At 33.7% G+C, this 25,899-nt stretch overlaps 1 protein-coding gene across 1 annotated transcript in view; it reads left to right on the top strand.

Annotated features, from left to right (window-relative positions):
- Positions 1-20,774, top strand: part of LOC129949074 (uncharacterized) — a 70,293-nt gene extending 49,519 nt beyond the window's left edge. The window contains exons 5-6 of the mRNA XM_056060305.1: positions 16,591-20,438; positions 20,508-20,774. Coding sequence (XP_055916280.1) covers positions 16,591-20,438; positions 20,508-20,774 — 4,115 coding nt within the window. The remainder of the gene's footprint in view (positions 1-16,590; positions 20,439-20,507) is intronic.
- Positions 20,775-25,899: the final 5,125 nt, after the last annotated feature.

Genomic DNA, 25,899 nt, shown 5'->3' with positions numbered 1-25,899 from the left:
ATGTCGCTACGTCTCACCCTAATCTAAATCAAGTGGGTGTTGCCTTCCTTGTAGGTTATGTTGTAATTATTTACACCATATGATTTTTTTCTTACATTTCAAATCAAAGTGAGACGACGAAAACGAAACAACTCGAGTTAGGTTTGGAATGTTAAAAAGTTTCCCCACCAAAGACCAAACGCAAAGAATTGTTGTGGCGTTGTGTCTTGTGTGTGGGGAATGGGGATTGGGCTCTCTGTTCCTCTGTTTCAATCGTCTTTGTTTTGATGAAAATACATCTCGCTTCTCGCTTGGCTACACTACAGAGCTTTAAAGATTTCGAAACATTCTGCCGTCGCCGTCGTTGTCTTTTCTGTATGCCTGGTGTATCCGGGTGGATTTTACGCGCGAAACTTGTGTCTGAAAAAAAAACCCAAAGCCAATGAACATCGCATGGATGCACTGCACTGCACATATACCATTTTTCAACCACCACTGTCATTGTCACTTGGCTCGCATTTGACATTTGTCTGCCATATCTTTTGAACTTTGGTGCACATCGTCCAATGAGGAATCCAAGGAAGTTTATTTAAAAAATTGAAATTTTCAAAATCAACGTTGATAAACGTTGAAAAATCGATTTTATTTTTACACCTCTCGTTCTTAGAAACAAATTTGCAGACACCTTTGCTTGAAAGATTAGAAGTCTGAAAGAATTACCTGCTGGTGTGTGTATCTTTATTGAATCCGTAACGTAAACGTAAACTGTTCAGATATTGCAAGGTAAGTCGCAATAAATTGATGCCTAAAACATAGAATGTATATATTTTTCATTAAAGTCTTTTTAGGGCAATCTTTAAAGTTCCCATAAACTCAAAGTTGTCAATTCTCAGATCCGAGAGATTTACATCGCCAAGAAAGCTTAAAACATGATTTGGAAATCTGGTCGGGTCGTCCAAATACATGTCTTTAATTTTACTGGAAAAGCCTTTAATTTTGACCGAAATGTTGTTCCCATTCACATTTTCGAAGAAATATGGTCCATTGATGCCACTGCTCCACAATCAGCACCAAACTGTCATTCCTTGTGAATGCATTGGCTTTGTGACAGTAACTTGCACGTTTTTTCAGCTGTATAGTCGCCCGCCGTTATGAAAATGTGCTTAGGCTTAAAAGATGATTTTTTCGTCAAAAATAGTTCTCCATTGCAAGCTGTTCTTCTAAGGCTCAAACAGTGAACCAATAATGAAGTGGATTGTCATTCGCCTTAACTGGCTGAACACAATATTAAATAAAGCTGAAGCTTGTGGTAATATCGCAGTTGAAAAGTACGAAAACAACATACAGCACTACAATGCGAAGTTGTAGTTGAAGTTGAAGCGGAGGCTAAAGCTAAAGCTGAAAACCCAAGTTGAGTCAACTTATACTTGCTGCTCGGATTTTTGACATTTGTAGGTATAGTTTGTGTGGATAGATGCGAGATCAAGTTTTAATTTTTGCCGCACTTGACTATTGCGGTCGTCCTTTGTCCCAAAATGTGCGTTTTTAATGACAGCTTCTACTTTAAGCGTTCTTTTTTTAAGATTCAAGCTTCACCCATTGTGTTCAGGCATTCAAATTTGCAGAATTCTAGTCAAATGTTGACACCGATGATAATGATTTCATTTCAAACAAAACTTCTTTTCAAAAATAGTGCTGTTTGGGCTACATAGAATACCTTCTCATTGTTAAAATATTAAGTTGCTCATTTCATTCTGTGGGGATATGATACTGAATTTATGCTTGATTTCCAGCAATAAGCAGCTGTCAATGTCAAAATAATCTATGACGTATGAGAACTTAAACATAGGATTAAATTACCAGAAAACTTGGCTCCAAAAACTAAAATAAAAAGAAATAGTAAAAAGTTAAGAAGCTACGCGTATGATAGAATAACATGCTTCTGAAACATTTGTTCATATACCATGTTATATAGTGACCATTTGTCCTGTATCCCAAATGTACATTCGCACTTCCAGGATAACATTTTTAAGAATACAAATAAGTCTTATCTTAAACATTTTACAGCTCTAACATTAAAGGACCTTGCACATGAGAGCGAACAACGAATGGGCGAAAAAATGTGATTTTACATATTTCAAAAAGTCAATTTCAAACAAAAATATATTTAAATTCTAAGAAATTAATTGGCACTAATGTTAAAATAAGAACAATTTGGTATTAAAGATTTGCACTGAGGTTGCTACGAAATGTCAAACTCTATTCGCGTTCCACATACCATCCACACTGTAACGAATAAATTGTTCGCGCTCAACATAACCTCAAAATTATACCACTCTTGTTTTGTTATTGTGTGAAAGATCATTGCTGAGGAAATTATGGAGAAAAAGGTTATTCAATTCATCGCTATCAGTGAATAGAAATAAAGCCCATGTGAAAGAAAAATATGCGCACATCCACAGTTCGCAGTTCGTAGCACATGTGCAAGATGTTTAAGAGTGTGTTTTTTTTAGAAAACCCATCCGTAGTATAGTAGGTCCCGTTCGGACACAGCCCTACTGAACCGAAGAGCTCTGCTCCGCCTTATGCCATGACGTCCCGATTGTACAGGAGTAGCCTATCCAAGGTTCGTCGTCTGACGTGGTAGATTAGCTGAACTGCCAATCTATCTTGTATCAGACCGCATCTATCTAAAAAGAGGAATACCTCTGGAGTCTGGTTGAATGAAGCCGCTCAAGAGTGCACTTTCAAAACACTGATCAAGCGTCATCTATTGCACTTGACATAGAGTTGGACCATAATCTACGAACGAACTCCCTTCCTTCTCATTTCCTTTAGTTTTAATTTACAAAATGGAAAACATACGTAAATATCCTCTTTAAAAATCTGACAATTGTTCAATTGCAGTGGGTTATCCATTTTGCGGTTTCAAAATTATTGGGCTGGAATTCGACATCTGGTCAAACTAAGTTGTCAAAAAAATTTTTATTTTTCAGTTGAAAGTGTGACATTTACAAAAATGGATCGCCTAACCATCGCACAAGCATACACTGTGTTAAAACCTACTACAAAAATGGTGATTCTGTTGCAGTCACATATCCTGCTTTAAGAGGTGATTATGGTTACATAATCGTCCAACCACGCAAGCAATTGGTAAAATTGTGAAGAAATTTGAAAAGACTAGATTGGATACAGATATTGTTAGGCCTGTACAGTGTACATCAACATTTCGTTCGTACCACGAAAAATATCGCTGCGGTCGAAGACCCCAATGTGTGGATTCCTCCTCGTCTCAGGAATTCGGGCTTTTTTACGTACCCCACATTATGGCGTTTTTTGCATTTCGATCGAAACCTCCATTACATCCAAAAAAATTACTGTCATCCACAAAAAGTTACTGTTTGGTACGCTCTTTGGTCGGGAGGTGTGATTGTACTTGGACCTTACTTCTTCGAAAGCGACGATGCAACGACAGTCACCTTAAATTCGCAGCATTTGGTCATATGATGAACGACTTTTTTTGATCTGCTATTGAAGAATACGACTTGGAGAACAAGTGGTTTCAACAAGACCGTGACAAATGCCACACAACTCGAGCGAATATGGCTTCATTGCAAGAGACCTTTCCTGTCCACGGAATTTTTCGCTGTGGCTGTGTGGACCTTTCTTTGTGGGGATACGCGAAATACCTAGTTTATGCAAATAAACCTTTAACTTTTTAAAACTTAAAAAATAACATTCGTCAAGTTATGGCTTGGATATCACCCGATATGTGTCAAAAAGTGGTCGAAAATTACTTGAAAAGAATCGTGTTTTGGTCATTTAAATGAGGTTGTGTTTTACAAATCTCTTTATTGATTTTAAAGCCGCGTATGACAGCATCCACAGGGAAGAGCTCTACCGAGCAAAGTCTAGTTTTGGCATCCCTGTCAAACTTATCCGTTTGTGCAGAATGACGATGGATAATGCACGCTGCTCTATCAAGGTTGGAAAATATCTCAACGATGCATTTGGTGTCAAAAAAAGTTTTAGACAAGGCGATGCACTGTCGTTCTGGAAAGAATTATTCAAAACTCAACCGTCAACACTAGAGGCACAATCTTCCAAAGGTCCATCCAATTACTCGGATTCGCAGATGATATTGACATAATTGGAAGATCAAAGAGTTACGTCAGTGGAGCGTTTTTGAGCATTGCGATGGAAGCGAAGAAAATGGGTTTAGTGGTCAATGAGGGCAAAACCAAGTATATTCTGTCATCAAAAAAGGACATTGAACAACGACGTATTGGACAAAAGGTCACTTTGGACAGCTATTAACACAGACAACGACACAAGCGATGAAATCAAACGAAGAATAACTTGCAAATCGCTGCTTCTTTGGACTTAGAAGGCAATTGAGAAGTAAAGTCCTCTCTAAAGCATCAAAATCACCATCTATAAGACACTCATCATCCTGGTTCTCATTTATGGCGCTAAGGCCTGGACCCGTTTAAAGATGAGAGCGACTTAGGATGCTTTGAGAGAAACATTTTTCGGGTGATTTTTGGCCCCGTACGCATAGATGGAGAATGGAGGAGAATATATAACGACGAACTGTACGGGTTGTACAGCGACACTGACCTAATTAGCAGAATAAAAGTCCAACGGCTTAGATGGCTAGGTCATGTAGAGCGGACCGCTCCAGCCGGGAAAGTCTTCGAATCCAATACCGAGAGACGGCGCGCGCAGTAGAGGAAGACCACGACTCAGGTGGCACACCCAGGTGGGAGAGGACCTCAACCAACTTGGCGTGCGAAACTGGAGACAGCTAGCTAGGGAGCAACACCTTAAGTAAGTTAGTAAGCAAGTAATAGTTCAGTTTAAAAATCTAGTTTTGTTAATACATTTTTAGACGAAAACACATTTTTACCAATTTTAATAGCATTTCATAAATTTTTACAAATTGGATAAATGAAAATAATTTGAGAGATATCAAGTTCGCGTACTATTTCTTTATGAAAAAAACGGACTGTTGGATTTTTATAAAAAAAAACTGCTGAATAACGAAAACAATATTTTCTGTGAAATAAAAAAAAATTGAAGACAATATTTTTAATTCTCGAAAAGCTATTTGAGTCGAAAGTAAATTTTTACCAGGTTTTAGTATTATTTTTTTTTAAGGTTTTTATTTTTTGTTAAAAAAATGTCAATTCGAATTTTCCCAAAATTTAACAAAATGTTGTAAACAATATTTTTTTAAACGATAAAAGTAGTTTAAAGCCAATATATCATAGTTTTTTAAAGAAAAATATTTGAGTCGAAAATCAATTTTTACCAACTTTTGTTAATGTCAATTCGAAATTTTTTTGAAAATAAAATCATTTTGTGTTCGTAAAATGTTCAAAGCGACAAACATTTTTTTTAATTTTTTTGATTTATAAAAAAAACCGTTTATTGGAATTTTGTACAAAAATATATATTTGTTTCGTATCACGTTACAATATATACCATAAAATTAAATTCAAGTCTCTATTGTTATTGGTTCGCGAGATATTAAGGGTTAACCAATTTTTTTTTTTTTTTTCAAAACACCACCCACTTGATTTTCTCGAGGGCCCTCTTTTGCATCGTTCTGCATTATTATCTGTATAACAAAAAATTGTTTGAAGTCGATACCTCTACTGGTTCTTGAGCTATGGACGATGACGTACGTACACCTGAACGCACAGGCATCTCTCTTAAAATCTCTTATTTCGACTCTAGGGAATTTGAAACGTCGCGAAATGTCTACATTTTCAATTCGACAAATCGGAACGATTACAATAACTTCCTATGAAAAATTAAAAATAAAAACAAATAGTATAAAGTTTAGAAGCTACGCGCATTATAGAATAACATGCTTCTAAAATATTTGTTCATTTATCATGCCATCCCAAACTTACATTCGCACTTTCGGGATAACATCTTTCTTTTGCCATATTGTAAGAATACAAACATACCTAGTCTTAAACATTTTACAGCTCGAGCATTAGGAGTGTGATTTTTTAGAAAAGCCATCCGCAGTACAGCACACATTTATATTATTTTATAATAGATACAACATTCGCAGTAGAATCACTGCACATAATAGGTAAAGTGAAATTCTGCTACCGATTCACTTGTATGCGAGTATCGAAATCAGTATCTGAGTTTTCCATTTTGAAAAATTGGTACCAAAAACACTGTATAAATAAATTAAATTGGGTGGCGCAACAGTGCGTTTGAAAACTAGGGCCTAGTGATTGACAACTCTCAACCATTCCTATGTGCGAGTACTGTTGTCAAGGATGGAAGGGGCCTACAGTTTTAAGCCGAATCCGAACGGCAAATTTGAGAAAGCATTTTTCATGACAAGAATTACTCTTGGAGAATTTGTCAATTCCTCGCAAGAGGCAGTATCTTTGAAAAAACTTTAGGTGGCATAGGCAGGGATCGAACGCAAGACCTCTCGCATGACAGTCCAACGCACTAACCATCATGCCACGGGTACTACACTCTAAATGAAGATATAAATCCTTCGTACGTACACCCCTAAAAAACCCTTTTGTTTTTGTTTACATTGTAGTATTTGTAATGTCAATGAATAGATTTGGATTTCAACAACAAAATTTGGCGCGTTTAAACGCATACATATAAGGAACTAATGAGTTTTGAGGGCAAATGTCACAATTTTGAGGAAAAATGTAACGCATACTTAAATAACTTTATGAAGCTGTTGTTAAGCTTGTAAACAAACTAAAATGTCTACAGAGGACTAATATCTTTATAAGAGTATTTTTGAGTTGACACCAGCTTGAAGCTCAATGGATGTGTTCGTAGTGTAGTGTTCAACATTCAAAACGCTATGACGTCATTTTAAAACTCATTACTAACTCTGATATTTCGACAGAATATCTTTTCAATTTATTTCAACAAATGTTTGCTTATTTACTTCTTCGGTTTTCCACTGCGCTGACTCGAATTGTATTTGATCTTTTTTGTGAATGCATGTTTTATAGTAATAAACAATTTTGTTGCAATTACGTCACAAATGTAGTAGGACTTCCTTTCAGAATAAAACCTTAAAAATATCTTGGCAAATTTTCAAGGAAAATATAAAGAATGAAAAATTAAAATCTTAGATTTAAAAATCTGGCTTTCAACGTTGCTAAGCATAAAATACTGCTGTAAGTTTTTGTATAATAAATTATAAAACTAAATAAAGTTATTATTTTATTTCTTTAAGAATGTTAAACTAATTTATAGGGAAATAGACATATTTGCGAAAATCTAGTGTCAACAAATCAAGCTTCATCTGTTAAACGCGAAGATCTACACACAGTTAGACCGTAATGTACGAACAAACCCCTTTTCTCTCATTTAGCTTCAATTTAAACATAAAAACAAACTTAATATTCTTTACATATCCTCTTTAAAATCACCCATTTTAACGGGTTATCCATCTGTCAAACTAAGTTGTTAAACCAATTTTTTTCTTAAGTTGAAACGCATACAAATTATTAAAACCTACTAAAATATGGTGAATTTGCCACAGCCACAATATATCGTGCTTTAAGTGATGATTATGGTTTACATAATTGTACTACTTCGCAAGCAGTTGGCAAAGTTGTGAACAAATTTGAAGAGACAGATATTGTAAGGCCTGTGCATCATCGTTTCACTCGTACCACTGAAAATGTCGCTGCTGTAAGTGAAAGCTTTGCCGAAGACACCAATGTGTGTATTCCTCATCGTTCTTAGGAATTAGGACTGTCTTATAGCACATTATGGGGTATTTTGCATTTGGATCTACACTTACATAAAGTCTAGATCACACAACAACTGAAGCCAGCTGACCATGCAAGACGTCGTCGCATCGTAGATAAGTCGAAATGGTGCTTGAACAACAGGCGGTGGACTGCGATTTTTCGATCAAAATGGTTTTCAGCAACGAAACAAATTTCTCACTCGGTGTGTATGTTAATAAACAAAATTGTTGTATTTGGACTTCTGAGAATCCTAAAGAAATTGAAGAGAAGACATAACATCCACAAAAAGTCACTGTTTGGTGCCTTCTTTGGTCCGGAGGTCTGACTGGACCTTACTTCTTTGAAAACGACGATAAAACGAATTTCACCGTCAATTTGGAGGGTTATGCTAACCGGTCATATGCTAACCGGCTTTTTTTCCCTGCATCTAGACGGTGCCACATGCCACACTTAATTGCAAGAGATATTTTGTAGCCGCTTAGTTTCCTGTCAACTGGGCACCAAGATCATGCGATTTGACACCCGATGACTTTTTTGTTTGTGGGGCTACGCGAAAGCCCGTTTTTATACAGATAAACCTTTAACACTTGAGTACTTAAAAACCCAACATTCGCCAAGTTATCGCTGATATACCACCCAATATGTGTCGAAAAATGGTCGGACATTTTCTCAAAAGAATTGATGCTTTCAACAATTCGGTTGGTGGTCATTAAAATAATAAAGTATTTCATACATAATGTCAAAGTTTAAACTTTATAATAAAAACGAAATATCATGAATAAATATTTTATGTGTTTTATTTACGTTTACTTTTGAAACTACAAAATGAAACATTTCGTTTCTCGCTGCACTATTTATGGAATCCCAAAGCAAATCACGGCTATTTTGAGAACAAATAATCATTAATATGTTGGTGGTGTATTTTTTACGTCTGATAAATTTATTATAAAAACGCAATTGACAATTCATGTCGAATTTCTTGAGTTAACGTCGAATCCAAAGAAGAAGAAACTATAACGTTTTCAATAACTCAACCGAAAACCAAAAAGATCTAAAACTTCCATTTTGATTGCATACTTTTCGAAGTTCCTCAAATGACAATTTTGTTTATTACTGTTTTGTATTTTCTTTTCCTTAAACTATGGTCACCATAATCATCATACACATTAAATAAAAACTTGAACCCAAGCTGTGTATTGTTTTTGTTTTGCCTTCAAATAAATGGAGGCGAAAGTGAGAACGGTTTGTTAAGCTAATTGAAACCTCATCTGAGCACTCACTCAACTTTCAAAACAGCATTTTTTCTGTTTTCCCATTCATATAAGTCTGAATAAAACTAACGTTTCGTTAAACCTTCTCTGTCATAAAAACCAGCCAGAGAAACAAGAGTCACAATTAAAACAAGTCCCAAAGTCAAACGCTTTTGGACCATCTAGGAACCTGCCCTAGACAATACACCAGACGCTCAGAAAACTAAGCAAGTCACTCAAGCAAACGTACAAACGTTTATTTAAATGACGAAACGCCTCTTGATGTTGTGTGCGAATGTGACTAACACGGTCGCCGTCGCGGTCGCTGTGGCAGCGACGAGCGACGGCGATGACGACGACGACGACGACGAGTGAAGTGACGGTGGGTGCTCGTTTTCAATGTTTGTTTTTTGAACAAAAGTGACAGGTAGCAAGTAGATGAGAATGTAGTACGCCAAGCACAAGGTTGACAAAGAATATGAGTTCTTGTTTCTGCGTCGCATCGTTTACTCATCCCAGTTTGAAGACCTTGTTATACCATGCGCAGCACAAGCCACAAAATCGTTCCCCATTACAATTATGAAAGACTGGAGATCAGCATGGTGTGTAGTGTAGTAGTGGAGGTATACCTATACTTTCGCTGTAAACAATTGATTGCTGATTCTGCTGAGCTCCCAGGCTAGCATCATTGAAGGAAGTTCGTCACGCTTCTTTCAAACAATTTCAAGAGCAACATCAAACAGCGCACAACTAAATAGTTCTCACTCCCGCTTCGCTTCCCACAATCCGGGAACTAATGGTTTTTTTTTTTTTTTTTTAAATATTTTTAGTTCACTGTTAATCGATTTGATGATTATTATTTTTGTTTGTTTTATTGTTTAATATTTTATTATGGCAACAGGAAACATGGTTGTTGTACAATAAATGCTCTACTTTCGCCAGGCGCACATAATTATTAAGGTGTAGCAATGCCCAGCCCAGCCCAGACACCGACACCGTCACAGACCCGAAGTTGTTCGTGTTAATAAAAATGTGGTGCGTTCTCCAGAAACAGCAAGTATAAAAATGTTGGATAGGGAATGGCTTGGCAGAGGCTACACGATAAAGAACATGGAAAGAATATACAAAACAAATTATAAAAAACATTCTGAATGGTCTCCATCTCAACACCGAACCCCGACCGACGCTACGCGACGCACGGCGGCCGTGACGATGATGGTTTATTGTTGCATTGGAAAAAAGCGGTAGGCTAATAACTTCAACATTTTAAACTTGATGACAAAACTAATTATCAATTTGATTTGATTATTTGAACTTTAGTCATAAATATTTAAATAGGTTAAACATTGTTGTTTTTTTGTATTCATCTTAAACAATGGGAGGTATGTACATTGTACATATACCTAAGGTAAATATGTTAAGAATCACACAGGGAAAAGTTGTGACTTGAATTTTAATAACTTCGTAATACATTTGAAACGGTTTAGCTTAAAAAAAAGATAGGAAGACATTTTTTTGATAAATTAATAAATGATACGATAATAAATTTAAAGAGAAGATCATTAATTTGTCAGTCATTTTATTTAAACATTGACACGGGAACATTATTTTAAATATAGAATTTATTCTCATACTGTGTTGGGCAAGGGCGGATCCAGACTTTTCGTCAGATTGGGGGCGGGGGAGGTTGTGACTCCCTACATATAGTTGTGTTCATAAAAATAGCAGTGCTGGTCACATCTACTTAGATTGTCAATTGTTTAAATGACGGAAATTCTTACAAAAAAAAATAACATGTTACTTGCATCTAGCGGTCTTTCGTTTTCATATTCGAGACTTTAAGCTTAAAGTTATACCTACTCTATTTTTCCCGGTGAACACCAATTTATTTATTTATAATTCAAAAGAGGCTGGGATGCGACCCACACTGATAACTTCCACATTGTCGATTGTCTTGCTTAAAAGTTTGTCTATATGTACTCGTTTCAATTTTTACCAAATTATCGTCCTTTTTTTTGTAGATTTTATTTTTTAAAACGGACGGAAACGAAAACAATATTTTCTGTGAAATAAAATAAGTTTGAAGCCAATATTTTTAATTTTTGAAAAGCTTTTTGAAAGTAAATTTTTACCAAGTTTTAGTATTGTTTTTGTAAAAAAAACTGTCAATTCGATTTTTTTTCAAAACTTGTCCTAATGTTGAAAACAATAGTTCTTATAAGTAAAAATTAGTTAGAAGCTATTATCTCCAATTTTTGAAACGATATTTGAGTCGAAAATCAATTTTTACCAACTTTTATTAATTTTTTTTTAGGTTTTAATTTTTTGTAAAAAAACTGTAAATTCAACAATATTTCTTATAAGATAAAATAAGTTTGAAGCCTAAATTTCAAGGTTTTGAAAAGATATTCGATCGATACAATATTCAATTTTTACCAACTTTGAGTAATGTTTTTTTTACATTTTTATTTTTTATAAAAAAACTGTCAATTCGATTTTTCTCAACATTATTCTTCGTTGCACAAAATTGTTTTGGAGATGAAATCATATTTTAGTCGTAAAATTTTTGTTTCAGTTTTTTTGGTTAATAAAAAAAACCGTTAAAATTTTTTCAAAAAATATACTTCTTTGATATCACGTTACAATATAAAATTCTCACCTTTTTTCAAACTGCTATGGTAAAAAAACCTAGGCTCTAGTCCACACAAGACTGTAGCGCCACCTTAAGTAAGTAATGGTAAAAAAACCACCCACGCAATTTTCTTGAGAGCCCTTTCTGCACGTACACGCCTGCAGAGACATCTCTCTAAAAATCTTTTATTTTGACTCTAGGGACCTTGAAACGTCGAGAAATGTCAACATTTTCAATTTGACAAATCGGGCCCATTACAATAACTTCCTCTGGGAAGTTAAAAAAGTTAAAAATTGATTTTATTTTTATTTTTTGGTAAGTAAATATTTTTCTATTTAAAGTATTTGTAACATCTAATATATAAAATTCTTCTGTCACAGTGTTAGTTGCCATACTCCTCCGAAACCGCTAAACCAATTTCCATGCATTTTTGCATATACTTTTAGTATGCCTGAGAATAGGTTTTTATCTATTTCTTATATTCCTAAGTGCTTTTGTTTAATTGCATCAACATCGTACACGGTGCAACGATCTTAACATAGTTTTCAGTGACGCTATGTATATGCATCTTATTTAATAGATACTGAATTGTTGAAAACAATTGTCTTCTAGCAAAATATTCTCTAAAATGTATTTATATGACAAAACAACGTTTGTCGGGTCAGCTAGTACTAGTATATACAAAATTAATAAATATTAGCTCAAGAATAAACAATGGGACGGTGAAGACTTTGCACCGAAGAAATTCGAAAACGGTGTTTGGAGGGAAAAACTTACCAAAATATTCAAGACATCCTAGGCTGCTCAGCAAAAATTGTCAGTAACGCCTTAAAATGGCAAAATAAACCAAAAACGCGAGGCCCAAACAGGATGACTACTGAGAGAACTAAAAGAAAAAAGTTCTGTTAGCAAAACAGAACCCTTCCATAGGCTCTACGAAAATAAGAAAAGGACTTCAACTGTCTGTTAGCGCTGTCACCACAATACGAAGACGTTATATAAGCGCAGTAACTAGCCCGAAGTCCACGCAAGGTACCATTCTTGAGGAAAAGGCATGTGGCCAAGAGAATGGAGTTTGTTAGAACGCATAGAGATTGGGCAAAAGAGCGGTGAAAGCAAAGTCGTCCTTTATGTGAGAAGACTGCAAAATGCAGCATACGATCCACGGTACGCTATTAAAACAGTGAAGCATGGGGGAGAAAAAATTATGATACCGGCTTGCTTTTCATATTACGGGGTCGGGCCTATTAATTCAATCGGGGGTATAAGGGATGCAACTGAGTATGTGGAAATTCTCGAGGAGGTAATGTTACCCTATGCTGAAGAGGAAATGCCGTTGGTTTGGGTATACCAACAAGAATATGACCCAAAGCATATGTCAAAATCATGGTTTGTGCAGAAGAAGTTATTAGTTATGGAGTGGCCCGCTCAATCCCCCGACCTTAACCCCTTCGAAAATTTGTGGAGGGTTGTTAAGAACGCAGTTCAGCACAACCCAACAATTCGAAAGAATTGTGGGAAGCAGTGCGTGATTCGTGGAACGCAATACCAATCGAGATGTATCAGGTTTTAGTGGACTCGATGCCACGTAGAGGCGAATCAGTCATAAAAAAGAAAAACAATGGTTATTTAACAAAGTACGAATTATAAGCTAACATTATTTGTATCCTTTTATATAACTTATTACAGTTTTTCTTACTTCTTAAGTAATAAATCCAGTACTTTGTCATGCACTGCTATTTTTATGAACAGCCATATATTTAAAAAACGGTTTTTACTGTGACAAAGCTAACGGTAAAAAATCTATAGTACTTATTTTCTGTTTTTATGAATAAAATATTTTAGTTTGTTATTAGAAGTTTAATAAAACATTTTATAACGTTGATATTGAAGTCCTTTTTGTTTTATTTGGAGAGCACTGCTATTTTTATGAACATTGTACATATATCTAAAGTAAATTTGTTAAGAATCAGACAGGGAAATATTGTGACTTGAATTTTAATAACTTCATAATAACTTTAAAGCGGTTAGCTTAAAAAAAAAGATAGGAAGACATTTATTTTTTGATAAATTAATACATGATACGATAATAAATTTAAAGAGAAGATCATTAATTCATCAGTCATTTTATTAAAACATTGATACGGGAGCATTATTTTAAATATACAATTTATTCTAATACTGTGTTGGGTGGCGTATTGCAAAATTCAATCAAATTGAGAATTCATCGCGCCCAGAGTAATTTATTTTGATTGAATTGAATCTTTTTCCTTAATTTATAAATAATAACCAGTTGGTCGACAAGGTTTTGATCTTGGCTGTTGCTTCCCAACATATTTTTTGTTATTATATCTTGTTATTTATATCTTAAAATCACTTTTGTTTGATTCGTATCTCAAAATTATATACATTTATTTATTTAATTTATTTAACTCAAAGAATTTAAAAACTTTATCTGCACATTTGACACCAATGATGAAGGCGGGAAAAACATTCGTTGGACTGAGATGCTGAGATGCCTTTTAAGAAATTGAAACACAAGGTTTAACAATCTCAACAACCAGTCAAGCGAATTTTTACCTTGCTCTTCTATATGAGATATTTTGATTTATATAACTAAATTAAAAACAAAACAAAAATCTAAATTTAAAATCACTATTAATTAACGCGTGAAAGAAACAAGCCGAAATCTAATAAACTGTCAAACACGAACCGTCAAATGTGCAGACTAAATATGCAGACTAGATTTGCAGACTATATGTGCAGACTGCAAAGCTAATTATATAATGATCTCTTTTCTTTTCATTAAAATTTAATTGTCATACTTTCATCATTACATGTTTTGTATGTATTAAATTAAATATGTATTTGCTTCACACTGCAAAAAGAAGTTAAGCATGTAATTGTATATGCTAAATTTAATATTATTCCAGTCTGCAAGAAATTTATGAAATGTCAATAACCTTTGAAATACTTATGTAATTATTTATATATCACAGCTGACTTTCATATAACTTTCAATAGCGAGGTGTAAAGTTTTCATACACTTGTAATATTTTCATTCTTCCTTGCAATTTAAAATAAAGAAGTCATTTTTATAACGTATAACTAAAATCCGTATTTTATTAAAACTTAAAATAAAATAAAATTATTTCGCTGGTTATACCTTTGCCGCGAAACATGGTCCTTCGAGCCTTCGAATAATTTAAATGCACCTAAGAACATTTGTTTAAGAAGTTTAAATTTTAAAGTTTAAAGTTTAAAGTTTTAACTGTTGAAGTCAAAATAATTAAGAACTTATAACTTAAAAGTAAATTTAATCAACGTGAGTGGAAGTTTGCAATAAAATTGCCAATAAGATCAAAAAGAACCAGGATAGCATCGATTTATGGTCAGAATCAAAAAAGCATCAGAACGTCAAGGAAGCATCTTTGTTCACCAAAACTACCTCATCAGACCGTAAACCAAGGGACAGTTAAGGAGCACCGTACTAGCTGTATCTTCACCCGAGAACTACTTACTGCTACCTCATCAGAGCGTGAATCAAGGGACAGTAAGGAGCACCGTACTAGCTGTATCTTCATCCGAGAACTGCTTACTGCTATCATTAACAAAACTATTAAGTATATGGCATTAAGGTAAACTGTTTCTCCAATACCATACAATTTACATATTATAACACATATTTAAGAACTTAATATAATTTTCATGTGTTTATATTAAATTTATTTCAAATAAAATTTAAATCAAGAATTTTAAACTTAAATCTAAAATCATATCACAATCAGAATCTTTAATTAAAAAAAAAAAAAAAAAAATATGTCTAAATTAACAAAATTAATAGAAGGACAAAGTTTAACTTTATCTGAATTATCCAGTGGTTACGAAAACTATTTAAAAGAAATCGCGTCGCGAAAATCAAAGGGGTACGTGAACGCGTGTATGAAAGAAGTTGAGGACATTTTTTCACGAGCCAAGAAAGACCACGCGGTTATAGTGAATAGTACGTCTGATACTTCTAAAGAAGCATATTTTGCTGATGAAATTTTTTTAAAAATTAAGTATGTATATTACAAATATATCGGTACCATAAACGATGATAGAGATAAGCTATTGGCAGAAAAAGCAACAATCTCTTTAGATTCAAGTGCCTTGAACTGTACTAATAGCAATTTAAATAACTCAAAATCATATAATTCAGATGTGCGCTTATCACGCATCAAAATAGAGCCTTTTTCGGGTAAATTTGAAGATTGGATAGAATTTTTCAATCTTTTCGATAATTTAATAAATAAAAATGAAGAACTTTCTGATATTCAAAAATTACAATATTTAAAAACATCTTTAACGGGTGATGCTGCTCGTCTGATACAACATCTACCCATAGAAACGAAAAGCTATGACTCTGCTTGGCAGATCATTACTGATAGGTTTCAAAATAAACGAAAACTTGTAAATACGCAAATCAAAAATTTGTTGGAACAAAAAAAACTAAATATCGAATCTGCAGACTCTTTAAAATCGCTTCACGATAAAAGTGTCGAATGTGTACATGCTCTTGCCAACTTAGGAATTGCGGTAGATATGTGGGATGCTATTTTAATTTTTATAGTATTTCAAAAATTACCATACCAAACCCAAAAAGATTGGGAAAACAAGCTAGGTGCAACAAAAAGTTTGCCTGACTGGAAAACCTTTTTAGCATTTATAGAAGGTCGATTTAACTCTCTAGAAAATATTCTAGACATGAATGAAAATCAAAGAAACCTTCCACCAACCAATTTTTTTCGAAAAAACGTTCAATTATCGCACCATACCCAGCCGGGAAATAAAAATACAAATTTCAATTGTCGCATTTGTAAAATGCCTCATAGCACACGTCATTGCAGAAAGTTTTTAAATTTGGATGTTAAAACTCGTACAGATGTCGTGAAAAAACATTCAATTTGCTCTAACTGCTTAGGCTATGATCATCATGCTTCAGTGTGCAGCAGCACAAATCGATGCTACAAGTGCGGACTCAAGCATCATACCTTATTACATATTGAGTCTCAAAATAATTATCAACCAACTAAATCATTAAACACATACCAAGCAAATACATCTCAGTCGAAACAAAATGTACAATCCTCAAATACTGAACCTCAACCACACTGCTCTAATACAGAGCCAATAAACTATAAAACGCATTTAAATCAAATGCAATCACAATCCTTATTGGCTACTGCCCTTGTTAAAGTTTTCAAACCAAATGGAGCTCAACTTATTTTAAGGGCTCTTATAGACCCAGGATCTCAAGCTACCTTCATAACCGAAGATGCAGCTCAGATCTTAAAACTTAAAAAACATAAAACACATGCGATTGTTAAAGGACTAGGAAATACTGAAACTGGTACATCAAAATATGAAGTCAATTTTAAGTTATTCTCAGTACATGATTCTGATTTCTCTGTAGATGTCAGGGCTCTGGTATTCAATAACTTAACCACTACATTGCCCACTCAGAAATTTGATGCATCTAACTTCAATCATGTATCAAACCTGTTACTTGCTGATCCAACTTACAATACACCCCGAAAGGTTGATCTTTTAATAGGTGCCGATGTGTATTCGACAATAATTTTGGATGGCGTAGTCAAGGGAAGTACAGGAACACCTGTAGCCCAGTTGACCGAATTAGGGTGGATCTTAACTGGAAACATTCACACACAAAAAATTCCAATAACTATCCAAAGTCATCATACACAATTGGATGTCCAACTTACTAAGTTTTGGGAAATTGAAGAAAATCTTGATGAGAGAAAATGGACTGAAGATGAGAATATGTGCGAAAAACATTTTAAAGACACATGCAAGAGAAGATTAGATGGTAGATATGAGGTACACCTTCCATTCAAAAACAACAAAAGGCCAGTCTTAGGTAATTCCAAACGAGCTGCATTAGCAAGATTTCTACAAATTGAAAAACGAATGAAAGCAGATAGTAACTTTAAAAAACTTTATGTAGATTGCATGAATGAGTACCTCACCTTAGGTCACATGAAAGAAGTGAAAGTTGAGGATGAACTAGGTCCAAACTATTTTTATTATCTTCCACATCATGCGGTTCTGAAAGAATCAAGTACTACAACCAAACTACGGGTAGTATTTGATGGTTCTTGCAAATCATCAAATGGACTTTCATTAAATGAATGTCTTATGGTAGGCCCACGCCTCCAACTCGATATAATTGATCTGGTGGCAAGATGGAGAAAATTCAAAATTGCTCTTGTTGCAGATATAAGCAAAATGTATCGTCAAATTTGGGTGGCTCAAGAAGACACACCATATCAAATGATCTTATGGAGATCATCCCCAAATGAATCCATAAAATGTTATTGTTTAAATACAGTTACCTTTGGAACTGCTTCTGCTCCCTTCTTAGCTGTACGAACATTACAAAGGTTAGCTGAAGATATTGAACATAATTATCCTCATGTAGCAAAGGCAATCATGGATGGTTTTTTTGTCGATGATCTTATATATGGATCAGATAATGAAGTTGAAGCCATTAGATTGCAAAAGGATATCGTTTCAAATTTACAAGCAGCAGGGTTTCCTCTCAGAAAATGGGCAAGCAACTCACAAAGAGTTATGGAGGGAATTCCTGAAAATTATAGAGAGATTAATCTTCCTCTTGATTTAAAATCAACAGATGCCATAAAAACATTGGGGATTCAATGGCATCCTAGTATGGACTACTTTAGCTTTAAAATAAACTTACCTGAAACTTCAAAATTATCAAAGCGATCAGTTCTAGCCGATATCGCTCGCCTGTTCGATCCATTGGGATTGATTTCTCCTTGCATTGTCAAGGCAAAACTTATACTCCAACAACTTTGGACTAGAAATTTGGCTTGGGATACACCTTTACCACAAGATATAGAAAAGTCTTGGACAGATCTTCGCAGTACCCTGCCAAAAATTTCACAAATACAAATACCACGTTGGATTGATTATGAAATCTCGTCCGAGGTGGAGCTGCATGGCTTTAGCGATGCTTCAGAAAAAGCTTATGCAGCAGTCATCTATATACGTGTCATACAAAATAACATTGAAAAAATACACTTAATAGCATCTAAAACAAGAGTTGCTCCAGTAAAATGCATTTCTTTACCACGCCTTGAACTTTGTGCAGCATTACTCCTGTCTAAACTAATATTCAGAATTATTAAAGCCATGCAATTTGAAAACATTAAAACATATGCATGGACCGACTCTATGATTACTTTAGCATGGATAAAAGGAAGCCCAACCACGCGCACCACCTTCGTTGCTAATCGAATAAGCGAAATTCAAAGTTTAACTAACATCGAATCCTGGTATCATGTAAACACAAAACAGAATCCTGCAGATTTTGGATCGCGAGGATTAACAACTGAAGAGCTCATTAACAATGAGATGTGGTGGGATGGGCCAAAATTTCTAAGAAACTTTAATCCGCAAGATTATTCATCAAAAACTACTTTTGAAACACAACAAGAAACTAAAAAAGAAAGCAAAATCAATACAAAAACATTATACAATAAGAATTTTGCAACACTATTAAACTTTTCTTGTGTTGCAGCTTACTGTGTTACAACAGAAAACGAATTTTTAAGGAGAGTCTCCGATTTAAGAAGATCGATTCGCATCGTTGCAATATGGCAAAGATACATATCTAACTTAAGATCAAAATTAAATTCAAAAATGAAATTAGGATTAGAGAACAATCCACTTAAAATTGAAGAACTAAATGTATCTAGAACAACAATTACCAAATTAGTACAAAACGAACTATTTTATGAAGAAATAAAGGCATTAAATGAATCAAGAGCTATCCCTAAAGGAAGTGGAATTTTGAACTTAAATCCCTTCCTTGATAAAAACGGTATCTTACGTGTAGGTGGTCGACTTCAAAACTCCTATTTACCTTACAGTCAGCGGCATCCAATCATCCTCAAGGATCAACATCACTTTTCAAAACTAATTGCATGCGATGCTCATCAACGTACTCTACATGGTGGACAGCAACTCATGATGGCAGATATTCGAAACTATTATTGGATAACCAACCTTAAACGACTAGTAAAATTTACAATACACAAATGTGTAAGGTGTCATAGACATGATGCTATAATGCAAAACCAACTAATGGGAAGCCTTCCAACTGAACGTGTTATAATTACAAGACCCTTTACAAACACTGGTGTGGACTATGCTGGACCTGTTGAGATTAAAATGTGGAAGGGTAGGTGTAACAAATTCTCAAAAGGGTACATCGCCGTATTCGTATGCCTATCTACAAAGGCCTTACATCTTGAATTGGTCAGTGATTTGACCGCAGCAACCTTCATAGCTGCTTACAGGAGATTTGTAGCCAGGCGCGGAATATGCAACAACTTATTTAGTGATTGCGGAACTAACTTCAAGGGTGCAAGCAATGATCTCAAAAGAGACAGTAAATTCATAACTTCTGAATGGTCATCCACAGTTTCAAAAACTCTGGCCACGCTCTATACCACTTGGCATTTTAATCCTCCACTATCCCCCCATTTTGGTGGACTATGGGAGGCAGGGGTGAAATCCATTAAACATCACCTTAAAAGAACAATTGGCACTGCGAAGTTGACTTTTGAAGAATACTCTACATTACTAACTCAAATTGAGGGGTGCCTTAACTCACGACCTCTTTGTCCAATGACATCTGATCCAAATGATCTTAATGTCTTGACACCAGGACACTTCCTTATTGGAGGTCCACTCAATGTATTGCCTGACAGAAATCATACAGTAAAAAATTTAAATAATCTTGATAAATATAAATATATACAAAAAATTACACAAGATTTTTGGAAGCAGTGGAGCACAAGCTATCTTCACTTGCTTCAACAAAGACCAAAATGGTTACAACAAAAACCAAACATCAATGTTGGAGACATTGTCATAGTAAAGGACGACAATTTGCCACCCTCATTATGGTTACTCGCGCGGGTTATCGAATTACATCCGGGAACTGATGGTCTAACGCGCGTCGCTACCATCAAAACACAAAATTCAACGTTCAAACGGCCGATAACAAAATTATCCCCTTTGCCGGTAACAAATCCGTCGAATCCGAATACATAAAAAGCAATAGAAACTATACCTGAATATGTACATATGTATATATGAAATAAACACTACAGTGGAGCAGGAATTAAAGTCACTTTTAATTCTCAATACAATTCATGAACTTTAAAAAAAAAAAAAAATCAAATTTAATTCTAAAGCCCATATCAATTACCTATTTATAATATAACGTTATAATGCCCATATCAAAACAAACCTGCAATACACTTCTGTTTATATCAATAACGTCGAATAAAATCTTAACCTCAACTCTATGAATATCACTCAAGCCAAACAGATAACTATATTCAATTATAATTATCCTTGTCGTTTTATTGGGTCTAAGAACTAACTAACCTTGTTTCCTTCTTTTCTATAATTTTCATGATAAATCCGATGAATATTGTACTGAGATAAATCCAACAAAAACAAGGAGATTCTGGACGTCCGTCATGCAGAAGTCACCAACAGCATCCAAATACTTTGGGCGGGAGCAAACACTTTGGGCGGGAGCATGTTGCTTCCCAACATATTTTTTGTTATTATATCTTGTTATTTATATCTTAAAATCACTTTTGTTTGATTCGTATCTCAAAATTATATACATTTATTTATTTAATTTATTTAACTCAAAGAATTTAAAAACTTTATCTGCACATTTGACACCAATGATGAAGGCGGGAAAAACATTCGTTGGACTGAGATGCTGAGATGCCTTTTAAGAAATTGAAACACAAGGTTTAACAATCTCAACAACCAGTCAAGCGAATTTTTACCTTGCTCTTCTATATGAGATATTTTGATTTATATAACTAAATTAAAAACAAAACAAAAATCTAAATTTAAAATCACTATTAATTAACGCGTGAAAGAAACAAGCCGAAATCTAATAAACTGTCAAACACGAACCGTCAAATGTGCAGACTAAATATGCAGACTAGATTTGCAGACTATATGTGCAGACTGCAAAGCTAATTATATAATGATCTCTTTTCTTTTCATTAAAATTTAATTGTCATACTTTCATCATTACATGTTTTGTATGTATTAAATTAAATATGTATTTGCTTCACACTGCAAAAAGAAGTTAAGCATGTAATTGTATATGCTAAATTTAATATTATTCCAGTCTGCAAGAAATTTATGAAATGTCAATAACCTTTGAAATACTTATGTAATTATTTATATATCACAGCTGACTTTCATATAACTTTCAATAGCGAGGTGTAAAGTTTTCATACACTTGTAATATTTTCATTCTTCCTTGCAATTTAAAATAAAGAAGTCATTTTTATAACGTATAACTAAAATCCGTATTTTATTAAAACTTAAAATAAAATAAAATTATTTCGCTGGTTATACCTTTGCCGCGAAACATTGGCAATCAAATTGCTTTATTTATAGATTTTGATCGTCTTTATTAAAATACAATTGCAAAATTACCCTATCATCACATAAGGTTTTCGAAACATTACTTTTTAATTTTTTTTTTTTTTAATTTATTAACTTCCCATAGGAAGTTTTTGTAATGGGTCCGATTTGTTGCATTGAAAATTGTGACATATCTCACGAACCAATGACGCTAGAGACTTGAATTAAATTTTATATTATATATTGTATTTTTGGGAAAAAATCTAATGAACGGTTTTTTTGTAAATCAAAAAAACAAAACAAAATGTGAAACCTCGGAAATTTTACGAATTCAAAATGATTTCATCTCCAAAACAATTTTGCTCAACGAAAAATAACGTTTTCAACTTCTGGTAAAATTTTGAGAAAAATCAAATTGACAGTTTTTTATATAGTAGTAAAAATTGATTTACGATACAAATATCTTCTAAAAATGTTGAGATTATGGAATCCTACTTTTTTTAAACTTACAAGAAATATTGTTTGAAACATTCGGAAAAATATAAATTGCTTGAAAATGCTTATAAATTGATAGCGAAATAAAATTTTAACAATTAGATTGCCTTAAGAAATCCAATAATAAATATTGTTAGAGTTTCGCATTCAAAGGATGCGCGATTTAAAGAAATATTTTGAAGTAAATGTAACGAATCATTCACGTGAATCGAAAGATTCGAACGAATCGTATAGCAGAATAGGCCTGAATGTCTAGAGAATTTGATATATTTAACAGATCAATTTCAAAGCTGTTTAGGAGAATCCACACATAAGGGGCTATCTATAGATCATTTGTTAACAAATCCACTCTAAAAAGTTTTTGTAGAAAGAGTCAAAGGGCATGAAATAATTAGTATTTCCAACGAAAAGATTTTTAAGGTAGAAGACGTTTAAAACAATGAAAGCGATATTTGTGAGGCATCAGTATATAGAACGTGATAGAACTAAAATTATTCTTCTTCTTCTGGAGATGTGGAAGGGGGTTTAAAAAATACACTTTTTAATCGATATGGATGGATTTTTCTACAAGATTCTAGTAAGACAAACATAGCCAAGGCAACACAAAGTCTTTATTGTCAATATCGAAGGTTTTAGAGAAGCTTAAGATTGTATGTCGGAAAGTCCATATTTTAAACCTTAGGATTGTTCATTTTTGGTCAGAAAAAGATAGGGTGATTAAAAAACTTCTCTCAGGAATTTTTAAATACTGGTATATGTACTTAACGGAAGCAGTGTAAAAAATATCAGTCGAAATAGTGAGTACCACAGCGTTTAAAGACTGGCTTTAAAGCATGACGGTATTCATTTTGAGTGAAACTACCTTTTCAGATAAACTTATGTTATGAATGGCGAAATAAATGAAACAAAAGTAAATACAAAATTTATATAGTTCTTGTCTTATGCTTGATACAAATCTTGGTACGACTAGAGACATTCTGACGTGATACTAAATTGTCATAACTTCGAAAGAAATCAACTGAAGTTTTTTTATAAATCAAAAAATATTTGTTAACTCCAATATTTTGCGAACAAAATTATCATATTTAGTCTTAAATAATTGTATGCATAGTAGAATAAGGTTTTTGACATCTGGTGATTTAAAAAAAAAAAACAAATTGACAATTTTTTTACAAAAAATAAAACCCTAAAAAAGGATTACTAAAAGTTGGTTTAAATTGATTTTCGTCTTGAATACTTTGGCACTAATTACAAATGTGGTCTTCAAACTAATTTTTTATAATGAAAGTATTGTTTTAAAGAATTAACTAAATTTGTATAAAAACTTTCAGTTTTTTTTTAATAAAAAAAAGGATCTTCAAAAATCATTACGCACAATTTGGAAAATTTTATGTTCGATACGATTATCTCGAGAATAAGTGAAGGTATTGACTTCAAAAATATTTCATTCTATCCAAAATTTTGTTGTTAATGTCATAACAAAAATCCAATCGGTTCTTTTTTAAGATGGATAAAAACTTTAAAAAATATAAAAACATTTAAAAAAAGAACAAAAAGCTTATAAGAAATTGTTTTCGACTCAAGTATTATGAGAACAGGGAAAGGTTTTACTTCAAACTTTCTTACACATATTTATATTAATTATATTTTGTTAAACTTATATAAAATCGGAACAATGGTAATCATGCGCATTGGCACTAACTATCTAGTACGCCAGCAAACAGTCGTTGAAGTCGTATGAAGCGTATGAACAAATATACACGAAATTCAATATTTTATTTATATTGGTTTATGTGCGAGTTCAACAGGTGACTGAGTTAACATCTGTCATCCCACTTAACGTTACATCTTAAAAATTAAATAAACCTCGATAAAATAATAAACAATGTATTTATGAAATCACACAAAAACAACTTAAAATCCATCATTCCTTATCGGTAACACCGGCGGCACGGTTTTAGTCACCTCAAGACCTTTTTTGCCGCTATTTCCTGTTGCCATGTTTATTAAAATCTCAAGTTCGAAATTTTAAAGGAATGCAAAACTTGTCATATAGTTCATATGTGCTAAGTAAAACTTATTCTGTTAAAATTGTTGTTTTTGAGACATTTTGAGCGGTATTCACAATTTTGCGAACTGCTTGGGTAGTTGGACGATTATGTAAACCATAATCTCCTCATAAACACCATATAATCACAATTTTTGTAGTAGGTTTTAACAATTTGTATGCGTTGTGCGATAGTTAAGCGATCCATTTCCCTAAGTCTCAGACTTTCAACTCACAAAAAAAAATTGGTTTGTCAAATTTGTTTGACAAATGTCGAGCTCCAGCCCTATATTTTTGAAAACGAAAAATGGATTACACTTTATACATATATACATGTAAATACAGTGTTGGCCAAAAACATTTGCAACTAAAACTTAAACAAATCATGTTAATTTTTTTTACGGGCAAGTTAATCAGTCTTCTAAGCTAACTTTTGTAAAATGGATGGAGACAAATAATCTTACAAATTAGTCAAATTGAAATATCAGAAAAATATTCTATTTCCAAAATCAGTGATTGCCGATTAATAAAATTTTACAAAGCAATTTTCTAAAGTAGCAGACCAAGAAAAACAACAAAACGACAAGATTCTCCCATAATAAAATCAATCAAAAAGGACATTTTTATATGATCAAGAAAAGTACGAACGTAAGCGCTAAAACAATTCGGAGACAAGCTGTTGGTGGTAGACTTAAATCTTTCAAAGCTGTAAAAAAGCCTTTTATTTCCATCTAAAAAAGCTGGCGAGATGAACACATGAACACAACTGGACCGTTAGAAAATGGAGGAACGTACTCTTTTCGGACGAGTCCAAATAAAATTTATAAGGGTTTCGATAGTTTACGTCGTTTTCGCAGATCAGTCACTAAATCCACGTTATATCAAGGCTACTGTAAAACACGGACGAGGTAACGTAATGGTGTGAGAATGTTTTTCAGGGCATGGAATGGGACCGATTCACCAAAATTATGCTACAATGGATCGTTTTATGTACCGTGACATTTTGCAAAATAGAATGCTACCACACTTGGAGGATCACTAATCTCTGAAATGGATATTTCAACAGGTCAACGACCCAAATCACACGTTCAATACGGTTGAGACATGGTTTCAAGAAAACCGGACTGACGTGTTACAGCACAATTTCCAGATCTCAACCCCATAGAAAATCTAAGGGAAATTATAGATCGACGAATTGTAAAGATTAATTGCAAACGTAAAAACGATCAA

Source organism: Eupeodes corollae, chromosome 1 (genome assembly GCF_945859685.1).
Source record: "Eupeodes corollae chromosome 1, idEupCoro1.1, whole genome shotgun sequence".
In the NCBI taxonomy this organism is placed as follows: Eukaryota; Metazoa; Arthropoda; class Insecta; order Diptera; family Syrphidae; genus Eupeodes; species Eupeodes corollae.
This window is presented reverse-complemented; position numbering and strand designations above follow the sequence as displayed.